Source organism: Lissotriton vulgaris, chromosome 6 (assembly GCF_964263255.1).
Source record: "Lissotriton vulgaris chromosome 6, aLisVul1.2, whole genome shotgun sequence".
Classification (NCBI taxonomy): Eukaryota; Metazoa; Chordata; class Amphibia; order Caudata; family Salamandridae; genus Lissotriton; species Lissotriton vulgaris.
This window is the reverse complement of record NC_141694.1, coordinates 1,787,058,160-1,787,080,362: the sequence shown is the minus strand read 5'-3', so window position 1 is coordinate 1,787,080,362 and position 22,203 is coordinate 1,787,058,160. Positions and strand designations below refer to the sequence as shown.

General features: G+C 44.1%; 1 protein-coding gene across 2 annotated transcripts in view; it reads left to right on the top strand.

Moving 5' to 3' along the window:
- LOC147709486 (cysteine-rich secretory protein 3-like) overlaps positions 1-17,741 on the top strand; it is a 484,180-nt gene extending 466,439 nt beyond the window's left edge. For both annotated transcript variants that reach the window (XM_086928042.1, XM_086928041.1), the window contains exons 7-8: positions 3,802-3,890; positions 17,228-17,741. In XM_086928042.1, coding sequence (XP_086784168.1) covers positions 3,802-3,890; positions 17,228-17,238 — 100 coding nt within the window. In that variant the 3' untranslated portion in view covers positions 17,239-17,741. The remainder of the gene's footprint in view (positions 1-3,801; positions 3,891-17,227) is intronic.
- Positions 17,742-22,203: the final 4,462 nt, after the last annotated feature.

Sequence of the window (22,203 nt, the reverse complement as noted above, 5' to 3'; positions counted from 1 at the left end):
ATGGCTGCACCTTCCACGACCCCTCGCAACGTCGGGTGTTTGTCTGTGGTCGTGAAGAAGTCTGATAGCTTACTTGGAGTCTTACTTGTCCCCTTCTTCGGTGGCATATGGATGAGCCCACACAAATCTCCTTAGCTCTGTCAAGGGTGGTGGAGGCAGTCCAGGTGCAGCCTCAATCTGATCACGAAGGGTGGATTGAGAGAGGTCCATGTGGCACTAAGAAGTGGCTCTGTCAGGACGGTGGTGGTCCCACCTCCGATCACCTGCTAGGTCTGTTGCTCAGTATCCCAATGATGTCAACCTCTCATTGTAGGAGTGAGGGTGCCACGTCACAAATATTTACACCGGATATGGTGAAGTCCATGTTCTGCAACCATCACAATTAGGAGGAGAAAGGAAGGAGGGGCCGGTAGGGAGAGAAGGTGTACTCCAGTGTGAGGTATCTAGCAGCTAATGTGGATAGCAGATGCAGGATTGACCATCGTGGGGTGGCATCATACAGGCGTCTCCCTTATTATGCAGGCCGGTTGTCCATGCAGGTGGGGAGGTGTTCAATGGTGTGGACCGCTATCCACAGACCCCCGTGTAATTGCAGGCTGTCGTCGGTCCCGCGGTGATCGCAGAGAGGGAGCCATGCCTCGCACTCCCAGGTGTGCCGTTTGGTATGGCAGATGGAATAGTCTGCAACCCCAAGGATTTAAGCGTCAGTGCTTGCCGCCATTTAGTGGAGTGCAGCCGTCATTCTAGGGTCAGGCAACTGTGATGGCAAGTACTGCGATCTTCTCAGTTCCCAGTAGAAAGCCCCCGCACGTGTCTCAGGGCATATCGCTATGGGGGTCAAGTCACCGCTGCATTCAGAGGAAGTACAGTACCCATACCTCTAGTAGAAGGGCAGGTGCTCCTCCTGTCACGGCAGAGCTCTGGACACCATCCTAACTCTCGCCGATCTCACCCCTCAGGACAGAGAGAGGCAGAATGGAGCTGGTACAGGCCCTCCCAGGGTAAGAGGATGGACTGAGCTGATGCCTCACATCCTCAGCTGCAGGTAGGCTCTGTTTGCAGCCGTTGTAGTTTCAGGTAGACGCCAGAATCCGATCCGGAATAGCGCGTGTACCGTTTGCCGAGACGGTTTACGTCCGATAGGCCATCTTGCCCGTCCACCATGGACTTTGTTCATCGCGCAGCGCAAAAATCATCAGTGGAAATTTGGCAGGATGGTATATTGTGGTATTCAGAGGATTTTGTGGGGTACGGCTGGTAAGTAGAGTAAGATTTTTTTACATTTTAAGTATTTTAAAACGTGGTTATACTTTTGACTGTTGTAGTACCAAGGTACTACCGAGGTATATTGCGATGACAAGTTATTAGCTGATTGGCTAATGACTGTCTTTGGAAAAGTTAAAGGCAGGAATGTTCAGCCACATGCATCATTGTAGGAATTTGCGATTCCTAAATTGCGAAAATTAAGGAATCGCAATTTAGGAATCGCAAATTCCTATGCATCAAGAAATCACAAAAGTTTTAGCGATTTCTTAATTTTCCTTATTTGCGATTCCTTAATTGCGAATCGCAAATAAGGAAACGCTTTACATTGATTTCTATGGGCCTAGAGGCCCATAGGAATCAATGGGAAGACATTCTCATTTTGCGAATTCGCAATTAAGGAATCGCAAAATGAGAATGCAATTTCAAAGGTGCAGGGGGGGACACCCCCCTGCACCCTTGGAATGTCATGTAAGTACATTTTACTCACACACACATGTCCCAAGGGCATGTGTGTGTGTAACATGTAAGTTTCAAAAATGCATTTATTTGCATTTTTTAAACTTTTCGCAAATTACCATGAAGGTTTACTTCATGGTAATTTTTCCCTTCAAAATTGCGAATTCTCAAATTAAAATTAATCATGTATAGCATTTAAGGAATCGCAAAATTTGTGATTCCTTAAATGCTATCGCAATTTGAGAAATCGCAAAAAATTGCGAATTCTTAAATTGCAAAACATGAGAAATAAATGATGCATCCCAAAAAGTGATTTTGGAATCGCAAACGGCTGTATTTTGTGATTCGCACCGTTTGCGATTCCAAAATCGCTTGATGCATGTGCCTGGTTGTTTTTAGGTCCACTTTACCTGTGTTCTATGTTACACTTTCGGGTACAGGTAAGTATTTAGTTTGTTTACTAAAGTGGTAACAGGCTTTGCCAAATATTTGTTTCCTTATTTTGCTTGTATAAAAGAGGGAATATGACTTATAGTAATGTGAAAGAGGTGTGTAAAAAAGAAGACTCAGACATTTGTAAGCTGCACATAAAACAATGTTGACCTCCTCCCCACCCTATACGCTCACTGTATGGACACCACTACATCATCTCCCAGCTGGAGTAGGTTTGAAAATAGTTCTTGCACACATGTCACAATGTTCAAGCCTTTCACCTCTTCTTTTAAATTTCATTGGCCCATTCCTGTTCAGCCATTTAAGCTGAAGATCCGAAGGAGAGATGGTAGCCCAAGCGAGCTAATCTGCATCTAATTGATTTCTTGGGTGTGTTTCTGTGGCTTCCAGGTGCTTGTCTAACACTTTAAAATCCTCCCAGACTTCTGCTAGCTCCATTTACAGTTCAGTGCACAGCACCTGAATATTATCCATATGTGATTTGTCTATTTCTGCTTTTAGTACTGCCAAGCATGTCTTAGGTTCTTCCTTATTCAGAGATGATGAAGATTTTGTGGCATTATTGCTTCTGAAATGATGATAGTCAGGGGGGAGCAGGGGTTGCCACAAAATCAGTAATACTGTGCATTATCTGTTTAGCTGACACATGCATCCATGTGGACTGATGGATTGGAGTATGTTATTGGCCCTTGTAAACCATCCCTGAGAGGCATGGTATTGTTTCTCGGCTAAGTCCTCATTATAGGGCCTTAGTGCTAGAGCATCCTTCCCCCTCCTAATGCCTATGTGATTTAAGTAGGGAGGAGGAAAATTCCACTCTTTGTTATTGCTATGGACTTATTCCTCAATATGGGATGCAGCACAGTAATTTTTTAGGTAAAACAGGCAGTAATAGGCACCAAACAGACGTTACTTAAATATCCATGACACAAGATAGACCATTACAGTCATCTGTTAGCAATATTAGACACCATGGAAAACTAGCATTAATAACTATCTGGAAGGATTAGTACAAGTGGCCTCAAGACACTGGTTCTCATACACAGACCTTTTCCATTATCAGCTTACTTCCCCACCCTCACACATGCAGTTTCCTACTTCAGTAAACCCACGCAAGACACCATCACTCCATCGCAATTTTTACCCATTACTTTTATCTCCCTTTTCATTTTCGTCTCTTCTCCCACTCAGATATCCATGTTATTGCGTACACCAGACATAAGCTCCTGAAATGTCCCCATCAAGTCCACTGAATCTCGTTAATACAACCCCCCATCCTCTACATCATCCACTGATGGGGAATGAATCCTCCTTTCTGACACCTCGTATGCAAGGCTTAATCCCTACTTACAAAGCTTCACCAGCCATACACAAACCACTTGTAGAACAAAAGTTTCGATACAGTATGCCATCAATCAGAGCACCTCACAGCCAAATCCATACAGACACAGATAGAAAAATGTGTTTTACAGACAACTACAAAAATGTGATAACTATATGTCAGGTAAGTCAGACCTGCTCTCAAAAAAAATTTGTGACTCAAACCAAAAGAGATCTGGGATGGGCAATGCTGAAACCTGACCTGGAGATGCCCCTCAATTTTTATATTTCTTTCCAATGCTTTAGGGGAAATTATGAAGATATGATTAATACACCATACACAACAGGTATCCCATGCAGCAAATGCCCGGACAATTGTGAAAAGGGACTCTGCAGTAAGTATATGAAATGTATTTTTATTTACATTAAAGATTTTAAGTTTCAATGAGTGTGCCTCATATTTCCACAATAAACACAAAATACGAACAATGATTTAAGCAGAATGTTGTTTTATAAAGTCAAGCGTATATATCTTTTTACCAATTGTATTATTTTGTATTTTAAAATACATATGTTTGATTTCTGTTCATTAGTCTTAGAATTGTATGGAATGTGTCTATTCCCTCCATGTGGTATTGCTTCAATGCTAATGTTTTTCAACAGAAAGAATCTTTAGGTATGAGTATGTTTATGTCAAATGGTGTAGACGCTTGCTTTATCCAAAATACAACTTAAGAATTATTTTAGCACAGTGAAAAAGTCCACAGAAAGCAAGGTATTAACTGGATGATTTTTTTTATGGATTGTTTATGGAGGCAATGCAATAGCTATCCTTTATTTGGGACTATCCTTAATTTCTTAAACATGTCTGCTGAAATCCATCAGCCACTGTGGGATATTGGGTGACTGCAGAACTTTATACTCACAAGTTTGACTAACCTTTATTTTTGGTGACAAAGAAAGAAAACAAGGCTTAGTAAAAATTTAACAGCCCTGCATTGTACTAAATATGACGGCAAAGTTTAAATCTATGTTGGCAAAACATATCTATTAAAAGTAACAATTGTTGTTAAAGGATCTATGATTTCATTTATTAGCGCTAAAGCTGCACTTAAACAAAATAGGCATGCTAACCTGGAGAGAGAGTGAGAACAAACTTGATGAGCTATCATTAAGTCCAAATACTCTGGTGCACATTTAAACTGATTCTAGAATATGTTGGCCCATTGTTGGTAGCTTGACCTAAGCAGCAAAATGGCTTCAGAGAAAGAGCTTGCAGTATATCTAAAACAGCTAGTTAGGCAACAGTACTGGTAAGTCAAAGTGTAACCAATTTATCAACATACTTTAAGTCTAACACGAAGGAAAGATGAACAGAAATTAACAAAAAAGAATCAACAGCAAAATAATAAATAGAATTAAAAAAAATCAGTCACTCAATGGTCTTAAAGTATTCCTCTAAGCCATGGTGTGCCACCAAAAGAAGCAATGTCAAATCATGGCTAATTGGTATGATGCTCAAAAACAGCAATTAGAGCCTTGGAGTTTTGGTTATAAAGTCCTACAGCCAACTTGAGGGTGTCAAGTTTCTCATTGGGAAATGAAAAACAAAGAGAGTTTGATGATGTTGATTAAACCCACATAAGTGAGTTGTAGACTCGGTGCTCAGGTGATTCTTCATGGCAATTGTTTACTGAATGCAGTATTTACTAAACCCTGGGCCCTATGCTATTTCAACAGACACAGTTTGACTCAAAACTAACTGAACGGGCAGAGTCCTATTATGTCCAAGATTCAACTTTAAGAAAACATGTCAAATAAATCCTGAATACAAGCTGTAGGTTTCTCAGGACTTGTTCACATGAACCCAATGCAGTGCCTTGGCTGGAATTCCTTTCTGCAGTTGGCCTTCAAGTTCTTGGGTTACCATGGGAGCATGTTGTACTCTTTTACCTAGGTAATGGGTAGGTGCCCTCTTTTTTCTGCCTTAGTTGGTACAGGATTGCCAGGACCACAGCATTCTAGGCCAGAGTAAAGTTTGCGCTCTCAGGCTATGGGACCCCGCCCAGAATTGGGGCATTCTCTGACATGCAGCTGATTCTTTTTTTTTTGTGACTCATCTCCGTAGCTATATCACCTCTTCAACCTGTACCACCACTGATGCGTATTAGCTTGGTGGTTCCACTCTCAGTTGATGTTCTTTTTTACAGGAAATACCCATAACATACAACCTGAGCTGACCAGAGGTTTTAATCATTTAATCATTGAGGGACAGTCCTGTCCCTAAACTGGACCAGGCTCCGTATCATCCAAAAGATTCCAAAACAGCCCCTTATCGGGATTTTCTTTATAAACATTAACGGCCACATGCATCAAAGTCCGTTTTTGCGATTCCTAATTTGCGATTTTTACCGAATCGCAAATAAGGAATCGCAAAACAGGATGCATGATTGAAAGTGCATAATATTTGCGATTCGGTAAAAATCGAATTTTTTACCGGATCGCAAATATTATGCGAATTCCAATTTGCGATTTCGCAATTCCCATTGATTTCTATGGGCCAAAAGGCCCATAGGAATCAATGGGAATTGCGAATTTGCATATTGGAATTCGCAAAATGTTCATGCATTCCATGGATGCAGGGGGGGTCCAAAGTACCCCCCCTGCACCCCTGAAATGTATTTTTAAATGGATGTTTCACGCACACATGTCCTAAGGACATGTGTGTCTGTAACATGACAGTGATTAAAATCCTAATTTGAGCATTTTGAACATTTTTCGCAAATTACCACGAGGTTCACCCTCGTAGTAATTTGCCCCCCCTAATTGCGAATTCGCAATTCAAAAATTAATCATGCATTGCTTTTAAGGAATCGTAAATTTGCAATTCCTTAAAAGCAATCGCATTTTTGAAATTCGCTAAAAATAGCGATTTTTCAAAACATGCTTGATGCATACTAAAAAGGTATTTAGGAATCGCAAACGGCCGATTTTACCGAATCGCACCGTTTGCGATTCCTAAATACCTTGATGCATGTGGCGGTTACTCTTTGATCTAACTTTCTAAAGTATCTAACAGAATTCCACCAATCATTCCAAGTGGGAGATATTGTCTGGCGCCACAATTTACAGATCTCCATCCTGGCGAGCAATATGAAGTAAAATACCAGTTTTTGTTGGGACCTTATCGTGTCTGGTAATCCCCCCAGTGCAGGAGCAAAACCAAATATCATGAGAGATGGGCTTACCTCCACGATGCCACCCAGGGCCCAATATTCTTGTATCTGAGAGCAGGAAATGAATAAGTGGACATCATCTGCATTCTGATGGTCGCATCTCAGACAGATATATTGGATATCTTAAGTGGGGACCAATAGATCCTGTGGAATGTGAAAAAGTGCTTTTTTCTGAGTGCAGCAGATTTAATCAGGGGGTAAAGAATATCTAGAGATACTTGTTATAAGGTTTCCAGCTCCTCCCTTGGCAAGTAATTCTCCCAGACTCTGTACGGCTGCTCCATCTTTCTATCTGTTGCTGCCAAGAAAGGAAATACCATTGTGCCACTTCTTTTCTTCTGGGGGCTAGGTCTTGTAGTTTGCTTTCCATCCTGTTATCATCCAAGAGTGGCCAGCATTTACTCTTACACTAGGAAGAGAGCTGATAGAATTTGAACCTGGTTAGAGTACAGTTAGTGATATGACTCCAATATTCCCAGGAATTACATTTATCGCCCAGTACGAGGTCTCTCCAGTATACAACGCCTGCCTCTTTTAATGGATAAGCAAGAGTATCCACAAGACACTCCGGTGTACTGGTAGAATCCCAAACTGGAGCCCATTCACTATAATAAGATAGCCCTAAACAGTACGACCATAACCTAGCCGCCAAACGCAGATTCTTTCAGCGTATTTGTTTGAAAAACTTTGGGGAGCCAAACTTATACATGAAACCTAGCTCCTCTTCCCCTGCTAACATGGCTTTGAACATGCAGCCTATCAGTGAATTGTCAGGAGAGAGCAATAACATCCCACAGTTCTTTAATTGGTAGACCCAACAGTACAGCTGAAAATCTGGTAGGCCCACCCCCCCTTGCTGAAGTTTGCATCTAAGTTTTTTCGAGGACAGCTGAATTGCTTTACTTGTCCACATAAAGGAAGATATATTGCCCTGGATTTTGAGAATGTCAGATTTTACAAATTCTAAGGGGATGTTGTTAAAAAGGTAAGTGAATTTTGGAAGGATGAACATCTTGATCAAATTGACTCGCCCATAGAGTGACAATGGGATACTCTGCCATCTTTTTAGTAGGACATCGACCTCCTTTGAGACTCTATCTTGATTGGTTTTAGGGATTTGGGAGGGATCCTGAGTTGTTATAACTCCTAACTATCTGAGTTCTTTGGCAAAGTTTCCCTCCTGATCGACGATGTTTCAGGCCATAATCTCAGTTTTCTCATTGTTTATCTCAAAGCCTGATAGACTTCCAAACATTTGGGCTTCAGCTACAAGTTCTGACAGTGTAGAGCTAACATTAGATGATTAAAGAATGAGATCATCCGCATACAGTGCTAACTTTAGTAAAAACCCATTTATTTCAAAAGGGACGATCTTCTGATTTAATCTTATGCTTTTAGCTAGTGGTTCTATATATAAATCAAATAAAATGGGGGATTACCTTTAACCCAAATTTGAGCCCGGGGGGACTTATATGTTTTTTTTAACACTTCCCTGAATCTATCAGCAAAACCAAAGATCTACAGGACCCTGTCCAAGAAATGCCACATCACCCTGTCAAAGGCCTTGGCTGCATCAACAGTAATGATTGAAAGAGGGAGGTCCTGTGATGAAGCCAAATCAATTGACCCAATTAAAGTATGTACTAAATCAGACATCTGTTGGCCTAGCAAGAAACCTTTTTGTACCATGTGGATTAATGACCCTGCAATTTTACTAAGCCGGCTGTTCAAGATTCCGGCGAAGACTTTATAGTCGGCATTTAGTAAAGAAATTGTGCGGTATGTCTGACATTGAGTTGGATTCTTCCCTGGCTTTAAAATAAATGTAATGACAGCATCACTCCAAGAGTCAGGCAGGGGAGATGTACCATCTAAGATACCATTATACAATTTCAGCCAGACTGGGATAATTTTCCTCCCTCAAAATCATATAAAACTCGGAATAGCATCGGGCCTGCTGCTTTCCCTTTCTTTGCAGCATCTAAGATAGTTAGAATCTCAAATCCTGTTATTTCTGATGTGAGGATTTCCAGGCTATCCTCAACTAATGTAGGGAGATGTTTCTCTTTAAGCCACCCATCAATATGTTCTTCTGTCACCTGAAGATCTTCTTGGAAGAGTTCCTGGACAAAGTGTGCAAATGCTTGTTCTATACTATCCTTATCCTCTACAACTTGAGAACCAACTTTAATCTTGGTGATATTGTTATTAGATCTATCAACCCTGCTCTTCATTGCAAGAAGTTTACCACTATTCTCCCCCTGCTCGAAGTCACTCATTTTGTTTGCCTCCCATTTTTGGCGTGGGATCTCCTGAGACCTGATTCTAAACGTCAGCTGCAACTCTTCAACTCTCATAATTAAATTTGTATTATCTACCCCAGAAGGACCACTCGTCTTTAAATCTGTCTCTGCCCCGCTAACTGCTTCTAAGTCAGCCAGTTCTTTTCTCTCAGCCCTGCCCCAACCCACAACCGCTCCTTTTAGTATCCTTCTCAACCAGGTCTTAAAGGTTTTCCAGACCACATGTATGCTGGCTGAACCCAGATTCTTCTGGAAGAAGCAAGCAGTTTCTGACTTCAGAAAGCCAGGGGTTGAGGATTGCAAAAGAAATCTTCTATTTAAAGTCCACCTCCTCAGAGATGACTCTGGGGGGAGTTCTAATTTCAGGAGTATGGCACCATGATCAGATAAATGTATGGGCAGTTATTCTATCAAGCAGATTTGATCAAGATCGGGATGCTCCATACACATATAAACTATTTTTGAATAATGTGCGTTCTTCTTGCTGTAAAAGGAACATTTTTTTTGCCATACATCAAAAAGATTAAGATTCTTCAGCATGGCAAGGAGATAAGCTTTAACTTTCGAGACTGCTACCTGGTTTCTAGGGGAGGATCTATCTAATTTATTGTTTAGCAGTATGTTAAAATCTCCACAAAAAATCAGGGCTGAATCATAGTCTGCTAGTGCACGACAAAGGTTATTCAGAAGAGTAGTATCATCCTCATTACGTCCATAATAACTAACTAGTGTATATTTTGTCTCCCGACAATTAATTGCTATTATAAGCCAAAGCCGTCCGTCATCAACTTGAGAGTTAATAACTTCTACTCCTGAATTTATTTTGATTATCACAGCAACCCCTTTCGAAAAACATTGCTGGTCTGTTGCAATAATCTTATCCACCCATCTTAATTTTCCAAATAGTGTCTTGCATTCTGATCGTAGAAGATGGGTCTCAGGTATCATTAAAATACTAGCTGAGCTACTGAAGGATCAAACAATGTCTTCCTTTCACCCTCAGTCCATTTACATTCCAGCTTAGTAAGTCAAGATGTTGCTTCCCTCCCTCCATGGGCCTATCCTCCATCACTGTCTTGTCTCCACTCAATACTATTCTACACAAGGGGTGAAGGGGGAATAGGACCGTAGGGCAGCCCCCCACTCAATCGTCTTACACAAAAGAGCCCTACTATGTCCACTAGCATCAAAGAATTGACTGCTTAGGACATCAGGGTTTGATTAAAAATAATCAATACCCCTATTATAATTTAATAGTTCAAGTCCTAAGGTCAGGATGCTTAACCAAACACGGAATGCACAGGTCACCTCACATACAATACAAAAAGTAAAAAATGTGAGAAAACAGAGAGGGTACCTCACGAACGTAACACCCGAGGGGATTCCCAGCTAGTGATTGCCGGTATACCCACTTCTCATCATAGGCGACCCTCTCTGTGTGTGTGAAGAAAAGACAAACCACAGTAAAGAATATCAAAGTGGTGTGTGAGAATAAAGTTAACACAAGACAGACAGTGTACATAGATAGACAATTCTGATGTGTAAATTTAGGTGTGTGGAATCACCATCCAACCCCAACAGAAAACCAACATACAAAGATATACAAAAAGTGAGAAGTCATGCTGGCTCTCTGACTTTATTCCTTGCTGCAGGACTTCCCAGTTAAAAATGGTTAGACTTTACCATGTTAATTTCATTGGACATAGACCGACATGTTTCATTGCTCCTGTGTGAGCAACTTCATCAGGGTGAAATATGGGGTCATTATTCTCACTCTTCACTTAGCACAGGACCTGCGCACACACAAGATAAAAACCGTAGTTGTTCAACACTGTACTACAGTTTACAGTATTGTTTGCAACATGAGCATTCCTTCGGGCAAGGATCCATCCAACATACATATGTTACCTTGAGCTTTCCAAGTCTGAGCATACCAGCAATACTATAACTGCTAAAGCTAGTAGAGGCTGTTATGTCACATGAAAATATTACACCTTTTTTTAAAAATGTTTTCCCAATGCTCCCCACCAACAAACATGAATACAATTACCTCCCCCCACCAACCCCACAACCTCCCTCCCCCCTGCGGGAACCCTCTCTGATTACCCATTGGCAATAAAGTATTTGCTATTCGGGTCGGGCCCTCCAGCCTCAAAATAAAAAAAAATCTGAAAATAAAATATGGAGAATTATATTTAATAGTAACTGGTAACTAGTAACTAGTGCCGGCAAAGATCCCCCTTAAGCTTAAGTGAACTGGGTTCAGTCTGTGCCAGGAAACTATCTACTTCCTCTGGGAATATGAATTCATACATTTTGTTGGCCCATACAACTTTAAAAAAAGCAGGGAATTGCAACTGTACTTGGGCTCCATGGTCTCTCAATGCATCCAGTATCTTGGGCAGTTCCCACCTTCTATCCTCTGTGACCCGGGAAATATCAGACAGAATCCTAAAGATAACATCCTGGATCTGGATGGATTGAAGTTTAAGGGCAGCCCCCAATATTGCTCCTTTAGCAGATAGGATTGGATGTAGATTAGTATTTTCCTGGGCTTTTTCGGGGAAGGATTCAACTTGAAGGGATCCCTGTGTATTCTCTGGATTTCAGACTCCCAAATATTAGCTATGGCGATTCGGGGAAAGGCTTTAACTAGAAGATCGATAACATAGGCCTTTAAATTATCCCCTTCCAAACCTTCTTTTAGATCTAGGAACCTGATATTGTTCCTCCTCAAGATATTTTCTAACCTCTCCAACCTCTCTGTTAATTCCCGCTCTTTATCCTTCAGTCTTCTCACCTCACTAGAGTTATCATTAACCTCTAGGCCCAAATCCTCCACTCTGCTATCAAGAGTCTCCATCTGATGCGTCAATGCTTTTCCTCTAGGCTAGTGCAGGTATCTTGAATCTTCTTTTGATTTGATTCAGAAGTAGAAAAAGGTGCTCCCGCCCTTTATTGCATAATTCTCAACCAGATTTTAAAAGATACTTGAATTACCTGATCATGAGTTTGTAGCTAATGAAGATTTCTGACACTGAATAAGGCATTTAAACTATATTAAATTATGTTTTCTCGTTTGTCAGTTAGAAAATGAGATGATCTGAATGGAAAGTACCCAGATGAAATTAGTTCTCAGAGGTTGTAAGGACAAAATAAGGACAAGTTAATGAACTATGTGACCATCTTTCATAGGGACCCCAGTGAAAATGTATGTATTACTGTACCTAATTTCCTTTGCACTCTAATGCTTAAGAAATCCCAAGGTACATCTGAGCATATCAGCTCCTTATCAGAGGAAGCAATGAAAATACATCCAGCCAGAGCATCTCTGAATGCTGAAAAGGAAAGAAGAGAATGGACTGGACTTTATGGACCTCTATCAATCAATCAGGAGTTTGTTAAAGCGCAACTACTCACCCGTTAGGGTCTCAAGGCGCTGGGGGGGTGCAGGTTCCATTCCATCAAGGAGGGGGTCTGTCGAAGAGCCAGGTTTTGAGGTTTCTTGCGAAGATGGGGAGCGATGTTGTCTGTCTGAGGTGGAGCGGAAGGGCGTTCCATGCTTTGGCCGCGAGGAAGGAGAAGGAGCGGCCTCCCGATCTGGTCTTTCTGGTGCGGGGGACCTCGGCGTAGGAGAGCTGGGCTGATCGTAGGGTCCTTTGGGGTGCGTGGAATTTGAGCCGGCTGTTCAGGTATGCTGGTCCGGTCCCGTGGAGGGCCTTGTGTGCGTGGGTGAGCATCTTAAAGGTGATTCTCGCCTCGACGGGGAGCCAGTGGAGTGAGCGCAGGTGCTGGGAGATGTGGCAGTGTTTTGGAAGGTTAAGGACCAGTCTTGCGGCGGCGTTCTGGATGTTCTGTAGCTTGCGGATGAGGTTTTTGTTTATTCCGGCGTAGAGTGCGTTGCCGTAGTCGAGTCTGCTGGTGACCAGGCCGTGAGTGACTGTCTTTCGGTGTTCGAGGGGGATCCATTTGAAGGTCTTACGAAGGAGGCGGAGGGTGTGGAAGCAGGAAGATGAGACAGAGTTGATCTGGTGGTCCATTTTGAGCTCAGAGTCCACGATGATTCCCAGGTTGCGTGCGTGGTCTGTGGGGGTTGGCGGGTTTCCGAGGGCGCTGGGCCACCAGGTGTCGCTCCAGGCATCGGGGTTTGGGCCCATGATGAGTACTTCTGTTTTGTTGGTGTTTAGTTGTAGGCAGCTGTTTTTCATCCATTTGGCGATGGCTTCCATGCCTTCCCAAAGTTGCGTCTGGCGGTGTTGGGCTCGTTGGATAGGGAGAGGATGAGCTGGGTGCCGTCTGCGTATGACACGATGTTGAGTCCGTAGGTTCTGACGATGGGGGCAAGTGGAGCCATGTAGACGTTGAAGAGCGTCGGGCTGAGGGAGGAGCCCTGGGGGACTCTGCAGGTGGTAGGTGTGGGGTCTGAGAGGAAAGGGGGGAGTCTGACCCGTTGCGTCCTGCCGGAGAGGAAGGAGCAGATCCAGTCGAGGGCCTTGTCCTGGATTCCTGCGTCGTAGAGTCTGCGTATTAGGGTGCGGTGGGAGACTGTGTTGAACGCCGCTGATAGGTCTAGGAGGATGAGGGCTACTGTTTCTCCTTTGTCCAGTAGGGTGCGGATGTCGTCTGTTGCGGCGAGGAGGGCGGTTTCCGTACTGTGGTTTTTTCTGAAGCCGGATTGGGAGGAGTCGAGGATGTTGTGTTCTTCAATGAATGTGGCGAGTTGGCTGTTGATGGCTTTCTCAATGACTTTCGCTGGGAAAGGGAGCAGGGAGATGGGTCTGTAGTTTTTGAGGTCGGTGGGGTCCGCTGAGGGTTTCTTCAGGAGGGGGTTGACCTCGGCGTGTTTCCAGTCGTCGGGGAACGAGGCGGTCGCCAGGGAGCGGTTGATGGTGTGGCAGAGCATGGGTGCGATGGTGTCAGCAGCTCTGTTGAAGATGTGGTGGGGGCAGGGGTCCGTGGGGGCCCCTGAGTGGGTTGACTTCATTGTCTTCAAAGTGTCTTTGGTGGTGAGGGCTGTCTAGTCATCAATCGCTGGTTTCTGGGTGTCGGGGGTGGTTGGTGAGGGTTCAGTGTGTTGGTTGTCTTCGTTGAAGTTGTCGTAGATGCTCTTGATTTTGTGGTGGAAAAAGGTGCTCAGTTTGTCGCAGACTCGCTCGTGGGTTGGGTGAACTCCTTGATGATGCTGAAGAGTTCCTTGCTGTTGTGTGCGTGGGTGGAGATTCTGTCTTCAATCGCTTTTTTCCTCATTTCTCTAATGAGTTGATGATGAGCGTTGGTGGCGGCTCTGAAGTTGTTGTGGGCTTCTGTGGATTTGGTGTTTCTCCAGGCCTTTTCGAGGTGGCGGCATGTGCGCCTGGACTCTCGAAGTTCGGTGATAAACCATCTGGCTTTCTTGGCACGGGTATTGTTTTTCTTGAGAGGGCTATGGTGTTGGTGCTGTCCGAGATCCATCTATGCAGGGTTCGGGCTGCGGAGTTGGGGTCGTCGTTTTCCGCGATGGTTGGAGTGGAGTTGTTGAGTGAGGAGATGAGCTGGTCGTCGGGGATTTTGGTCCAGTTTCTTTGTGGAAGCAGGTGCTGGTGTCTGTGGATGGTGGGTGTTCTGAAGGTAAAGTGGACCCAACATGGTCGGTCCATGGGAGTTCGGTGGTGTGGCTGAAGGTGATGGAGTTTCCTGTAGTGAAGAGGGGGTCGAGGGTGTGTCCTGCTGAGTGCGTGGGCTCGGTCACGATCTGGCAGAGTCCAATGTTGTGGAGGTTGTCCAGGAGACATGTGGTGTTGGGGTCCAGTTGATTGTCGAGGTGCAAGTTGAGGTCTCCCAGCAGGTGTAGTTGGTGGATGCGATGGCCTGCGGGGAGATAATGTCCGTGATGGAGTTGGCAAAGGGTCCGCGTGGTCCAGGGGTCGGTAGATGAGGGATCCTCGGAGGGTGGCAATGGGGCTGGCCAGTATCTTGAAGTGAAGGTATTCCATCAGTTCTGTGGACTCGTCAGGGAGTGTGCTCAGGTGGAGGCTGGATTTGTGGACGATGGCGATTCCTCCTCCTGGGTGGGTGGGGCGGTCCTTCCTGTAGATCTTGTATCCTTGGGGGATGGCGATGGCGATGTCCGGTCCTGAGGTGGCGTTGGTCCAGGTTTCGGTGAAGAATGCTACGTCCGGGGCGGTGCTGTCATATGCAAGAGACTGACACATCACTGTGTTAAGCAGCAATCCATCAGTTGTCTTGTGCCTGCATCAGAAACCCTTGCACCACCATGGATGCGACATATTTTCAATACAACTCACCATGGCACAGGAGTTTTTGGCGCAGTGCTAGAGTTGGTTTAAAAACCGAGGCAACTCCAGCCATGCTTCAAAATACAGAGGTTACAGTTTTAACTGACACTTCACCTACTGAATGAGGACTAATGTATTAGAGCATGAAAAGGTGACAAAGCCACCTTGCGATCAAACAAATTGGTCCTGCATAGTGCCCTCTTGTATGTGTGACATCAGCACTTAATGTCACAAATTGTGAAATTACGTGCATATACTTACCATTTGTGGCCCACTTACCTTGTTACTTAACAAGTCACTACAGCTGGTGTTGTGCTTGGGCACAACCAATGGGTCATCCCTACGCCTGGGTTTGGCAGGTGTAGGGATTTTGAGGCATTGGTAAAGCAGTGGCAGGCCGCTTGAAAAAGAAAGTGGTAAATACACTGCATCAAATTCAAGGTAATTGTTTTGGATGGAACGCCTACCTTGCATAAATGACATTTCCACAAGACGCAGGTGTTTTTCACGCAGGGGAAAACTGACGCAGCCATCAAAAAAGTGACACATTTGCATCCATGTAACAATGGAGCAGATACAGCACTGCCGTTGCGTCAAAAAAGTGAAGCAACGGCGGTCCAAGGCGACGCAAGTGGCTTGTAAATAAGCTCCTATGTGTGTTGTGATAACCCAGGACATATGGGGCCTCATTTACAATGAGGCTGCGCCACCGGAGCATCACTTTTTGCGACGCTGTGGTGGCGCAGGTGTCTGCCACGTATTTACGATGCAGCCCTAAGTCAATTTGCATGGCTTAAGGCGGTCTTGTAGATATTGTTTCCCAGTTTTGTGCTCTAAAGGGCCTTGCAATGGGTGTTGTTTGGGTGTTTCTGGCAACACCAATGGCTATTTGACACTGCCCCAGATTTAAAAGGAATCGTAACTCTGGGACAGTGCCAAAAATACCTTTATTTCTCCTTGTTTTTCCTTTTTCTATGTGTGCTGCATTACACATAGAAAGAGAAAAAAGGCTCTTGTGATTGTTTTTGTGCAGGTGTTCCTTTCTGCACAAAAACAATCCGCCCTGCAATGCAGATACCCTTGCACCATTGCAAAAAAGTACCTGCATTGGCGCATAACAGCCCATTGTGCGCCAGCCCAGGGGAAAAGGTCAGGAATCTGATAGATACAGCGCATACCTGTTCTTTTCTTTTGCCATAGGGCAGCGCAGCGGAAGCCCTCTGGCACTGCCCTACAGCAAAATGTTGTAAATAAGGACCATGGTGCGGGAAGTTCCTGTTAAGCCACAGAGAAAAGGAAAAGGGCAGAGCTGTCCTCTGCTGGACAGAAAGTTATGAGTGCACAGTAACAGAAAAGGCCCAGAGGGACAGAACACAAGTCACCACCTCACTCCCATGCTTCCAGTCGCAAGCCACCTCACACAAGGCTCCCTCTCCTTCGCTGCACATCGCTTCAATCCTTGGGAGTACAGACGGTCAGCAGGGCTTCAAAGTCTAATGCCAAAAACTCCTAAATGTTTATTTAAATACCAAAGGCAGGGAAAAACACAGATATATGATGCATTTTTGTGTTGACATCAATCATTGCCTACTTTGCTGATGACCAGAGGTGCATCTATCATTGGTGCAGCAGGTGCAGTGAATGGCCCTCTGCACCTCAGTTATGAGGTGGTGATGGAGGCCCATTTCCGTTGCCTACATAAGGGCCCATGATACACTACTAGGCCACTGCACTTGACAGCATCTACAGACAGCAATCTCAAATACCGCCAACATCTATTTAGCTGCAGGCTCAGGTGCGCAATAATCATTTGCTTCACACCCTGCAAATACATGGACATTTATTTTGCTGTATACAAATAATTGTGCTGTTCATCCCACATTCCTCTTGCTTAATGTGTAATTTGTTCTTTTTGTAGCCAATTCCTGATCACTCAAGAACAAGGCTGCTGGCTGTGGGGGTGTCATGTGCATGGCATGAAGGCAAACAGATTGATGGAGCGAAAACACCTGCTACAGCATTTATTTATATTCACCACAGGTGTCATGTTCTAAACTCTTCAAACCTGTACTTATTTGAGATGTTCTGTGATGTGTAACGGGAATTATCTAGTTTCTCAAAATTCCGCATTGTTCCTAGATTAGTCTCCCAGTTGCCAGGACCCTGATTTGTAGATTTGATTTTCCTGGTAGTTGTCTCAGGGGAAAGGCCTTTAAATCGTAATTTCCTCATAGGGCCTGGAAGAATTTACTTTTACACTGTGAAGTACATGTAGTGATATTTTACATCAAATTCTATTCCTAGTGAATTGCGATCTTCTACACGTATTTAAAGTTTTACCTATGAATGTGGCAAAAGCATATACATTTGTGTTCATTGTTCTGTTTAAAAATGTTTCTCCACAGATTCAGCCAATAAATTGTTCAGCATTATCACCTGATTTTGTGTATTCATTAAAAATATCTGCAAACTGAGGCTTGCTATGTTAACACCACAAAAGTAAAATAAGGAAAGTCATGGATTGTACATGCAGTCTTCAAACATGGTGGCCATATGCTAAAAATAAAAAAATTGAACATGTAACTTTTAGGTCACACAGAGATATTGGCAATGAATGCTCAGGCACAGAACTTTATTAAACCATGTGCTCAGTGTTTCAGTTCTATGTTTTAACAAGTATTGGCAAAGCCAATTGGTCGGTTTCCATTTTCATTTATAACCCAGACCAGCTAGCTTTGACCATGTTTGCAGTACTATCATGATCCAAGAACACAGATTCATAAGCACACTTTTCCAACTTTCTAAGTTCTAATGAATATCACCTCATAATAAAATAACCATCACATTTGAAGCTTTCATTAAATTATGGTGCTCTCAAGGATGATTTAGAAATGATCTGTCCAGAGTAGAAGCGTAGCCTGTGGAGTATGAAGCATGTTGGAAAGAGCTAACTAAGGGGCCGATTAGGATTGCGGTGTTCCGCATCCTCCGGGCCGGAGGAAGCCACCACCGGCCCGGAGGATGCGGAATCACAACAGCAGTGCCTCCAAAGAGCCCCCGCCAGATTAGGATAGCTGGGGGGTCATCGGCGAACAGGAAAACCATCCGCCGCTTTTCCGCTGCGGTCACCTTCCTACCGTGGCGGAAAAGCTCTAATATGGTGGCGGTGTCTATCAGACACACCGCCAGCCATATTAGGATGGGGCAGGAAACATGCTCTTCCACGGCGGCTCTTCCGCTGTGGAAAAGCATGTGGTCTTTTGAGTTTGGGGGGCCGTTGCGGACCCCCAGGTTGTCGGGGGGTGGGGGCTGCACATGGGGGGTACCTATGTTACCCCCCTGCATTTACATGAACAAAGCGGCAAGCACCGCGCAGTGCCTGCCGCTTTGTGCATGTAAATGTAATACATGCATTTTTAACCGTGCGGCGGTTGCTGCTTCAACCGCAAGGTTAAAGATAATGGATGTGACCCCCAATCATTTCTGTCCCCTGACACCCTCTGCAGCGTCCTTGACGGTGTAAGCGAGAGAGCTCTGTCAGCGGCATCGGCTGGGTAGGGCGTTACTGACCGGCTGCTTCAGTGCTACGTGTCGATTATCGCTGCTCTGTTTTTTTTCAACTGAGGAAAAAAAAAAAAACGCTGGAAACTCCGTTACAACTTTGTTGCAACTGTTGCAATTATCTCTCTTCACAGTCAAAGGCTGACGGATGCTGTGGCATACTACGCAGATCTGGCGAGCTGTGAAGGTCTGGCTCGAGAGGAGGCTCACTCACTCTGGGTTCATTGCGTTTGGCCTGGCCAAACCAAGGCTTTCAACCTCAACCTCACTGTAATCACAACTACAGAAGATATGTCACCCAAACACCCTCCGCGAACCACTCGAAACACCAAAAACTCAACAACAGCCGCGGCGGCGGCAGCAACGATTACTGTACCTGTGCCTGTATCTTTACCCACGGCAGTAGACTTAACGGCAGCCCCGACCCCGGCCTTTGCCCCTGCCTCAGCCTCAGCCCCAGCTCAACAGTCTGCAGTGATCACAGTGACCAAGACGCTGGGGGTTGCTGAGAAATTGGCAGTGAGCGTGAAGGTGAAAGAAACGGAAATGGAAGCAGAAATGGCAATGCAAGTTTCTTCAGTCCAAGGAGCGAAAGATAACCCCGATAAAGCCGCTATTATCAAGGGGAGCGATAAGAAGATGGCAGGTAAGACGGTCCTGCGTCCTCCTTTACTTAATTGTGGAACAGTTCCTAAAAAAATAATGTAAAAAAAAAATATATATATTACAGATACCAATGAAAGTGCTAAAGCCGGGACAAATATAGGGGAGGATGGAGGTTCATTCAACAAAAATGATAATAACGATAACACTCCTACCCTGACTCCTACCCTGACTGAAGGCAATAAGACTCAAGAGATAATAGAGTTGGAAAGCCCCGAGACAACCATTGGGCTAGAAGTGGCAAATGAGGTGTTAAACGAGAGAATTCTATCATCAAACACCGCTAAACCATCATTTTCGGCAAGGACGGAAACTACCATAGGCAATGGCAAAAATACTATGGAAGAGTTTAACTGTCTCGCCACTGAATCTATGAGTAATCACGGGAGGGAACAATTTCTGGAACTTAATGAGGAACATCTCTCTTCTGAGGACTGTGACTATGACACAGAGGAGGAATTAGACAAACCTGCGAATAAGACCTTGAATAAGCTACCTCCACGGAAACGCAGAGGCAAGGCTAAGACAACTCATAAGAAAAAGGTAGAACTTTGACCAACATGGTAGCAGGAGTAATCCCCTTGAGTACAAAAAAAACTGCTATTGACAAAAGCCCTTTAAGAAAGTGGATGGAGGCTAAGGGATTAGTTAAAAACATGACTTTAAGGCTCTCAGGGGGCAGCCCTACAGACAATGACAATGGGATACAGCAGCTTCAGGAAAATGGGTCTTATTCAATGACGCTAACTCCTAATCTTATCATTAACGAACAGGCTAGCGAACAAATCAAAGGGGGAAAAGAAGTCCACGCAGTCGCATCCCTACCGGATCCAGCAGCCTCAGTAGACTTGGGTTCGGACTCTGAACTAAACCAATCTCATGCTGAAAGCAGGCAGGGAAAACCAACGGAAGAACCTAAGTCGGGCAATACTGACCACCCCCAGCTAGACGCCATCCTAAATCTTCTTGTAAATCAAAGGGCAGAGTCGGAGGCACATTATCAGCAGTTAAAAAACGATAATATAAGACTGCAAACTTCAATAACTGATATAGCCTCCATACTAAAGGGAGTCACACAGGAGATAACGGAGCTCCAACAGTGCACAGTTTTGGTTGAAGAAAGAACGCAAAGGCTTGACGCCAATGTGGAGCGACATGACACAGTACTAACCCAGCTACAGGGGAAAGTGGATGACCTGGAAAACCGCTTAAGAAGATCGAATCTCAAACTGTATGGAGTCCCGGAAGGGGCAGAGGGGTCCGACCCGAGGGCCTTTTTGGTGAAACTGATGCCCCGAGCATTCCCTGAACTTTCTGACTGGGACTGGGACTCCCAAATTCAAAGAGCACATAGGCTTCCACTTGGCCAAAAACGCGCTAATAGTAAATTCTCACGCCCGTTTTTGAATTATTTTGGCAATTTTCTGCTACGACAAGCGGTGTGGCAAAAAGCTAAACCCAATACTCCAATAACTATTGACAACTTTACTATCTTTGCGCGCTCGGACTTAAGCAAAGCTACGATGGATAAGAGATGGGAAATGCGCAAATTAATTGACCCAATTATTAAACTGGGTGGCTCAGCATATTTGCAGGAGCCAGCCCGACTCAAAGTGATCATGAAAGGACATACAAACTTCTTTTATGAAGTACAGGAAGCGCAGGCATTTTTAACCAGTGTCAATAAGAGCAAATAACCACAGAGTCGAAATGAAAGGAGGCGGTTTATAACTATTTCTGCATTTTGGAAACACAGAGGGGCGGAGATAAAAAAATAAAAATAAATAAAAAAAATGGACAAGAAAAAGGGAAGAAGAAGGGAAAAAAAAAAAAGAGGGGGGGGACTGAACTAATACAATTAGCACACATAAAGTCTTTAAAGATGAAGGGGGGGGGGCTGTCCTAGGTTCCTAGCCGCAAGTGCTGCCTCATCAACGGCAGCAGTAGGTAAGGGGGGGAGGGGGAGGGTAGGTCTTCGCAGTTCAGGGGGGGTGTGTGTGGGGTGGATGGGTGGAGGAAGGGCCGGGGGAAAAGGGGGGAAGAAAAAAATATTTTCAACCTGGTAGAAAGTCTCGAGGAGAGATTTATGTTTGCAAAGTACTTTTTTTCATATATGGAAGAACACCAAACTATGCTGTCAATAGGCACCATTGACTATATTTATTACTTTAAAGATGCAAAGTATTAGATGTTTGGCATGGAACGTCTCAGGGCTAAACAATAAGCGTAAGAGACATTTAGTCGCTGAAGAATTAAATTTATATAATCCCCATCTAGTATTTCTGTCAGAAACCCATATCCCATATCATAGATAGTGATAAGAAGCTGTTGAACCAATTGGGTTTCGAGATGATAACTTACTCAGCAGCCGCCTCTCATGTTAGAGGAGTGGCTATATTAAAAGACAAAAGATTTAAGGTAGAAATAACTAGGACGCATTCTGACAAACGGGGGAGGTGGGCAATCACTCAACTATGTCAGAACAATGTGAAGCTCGTGGCATGTGTCGTATATGGACCAAACAGAGAAGATCCAAGAATATTTGAACAATTAAATATAGCCTTATTAGACTGGGAAGGAGAAGTTATAATTATGGGTGATTTAAATTTTAATATGGATTGTTAGACGGATACAATACGCCCTGGTAATCATATCCGAATGCCCAGAACT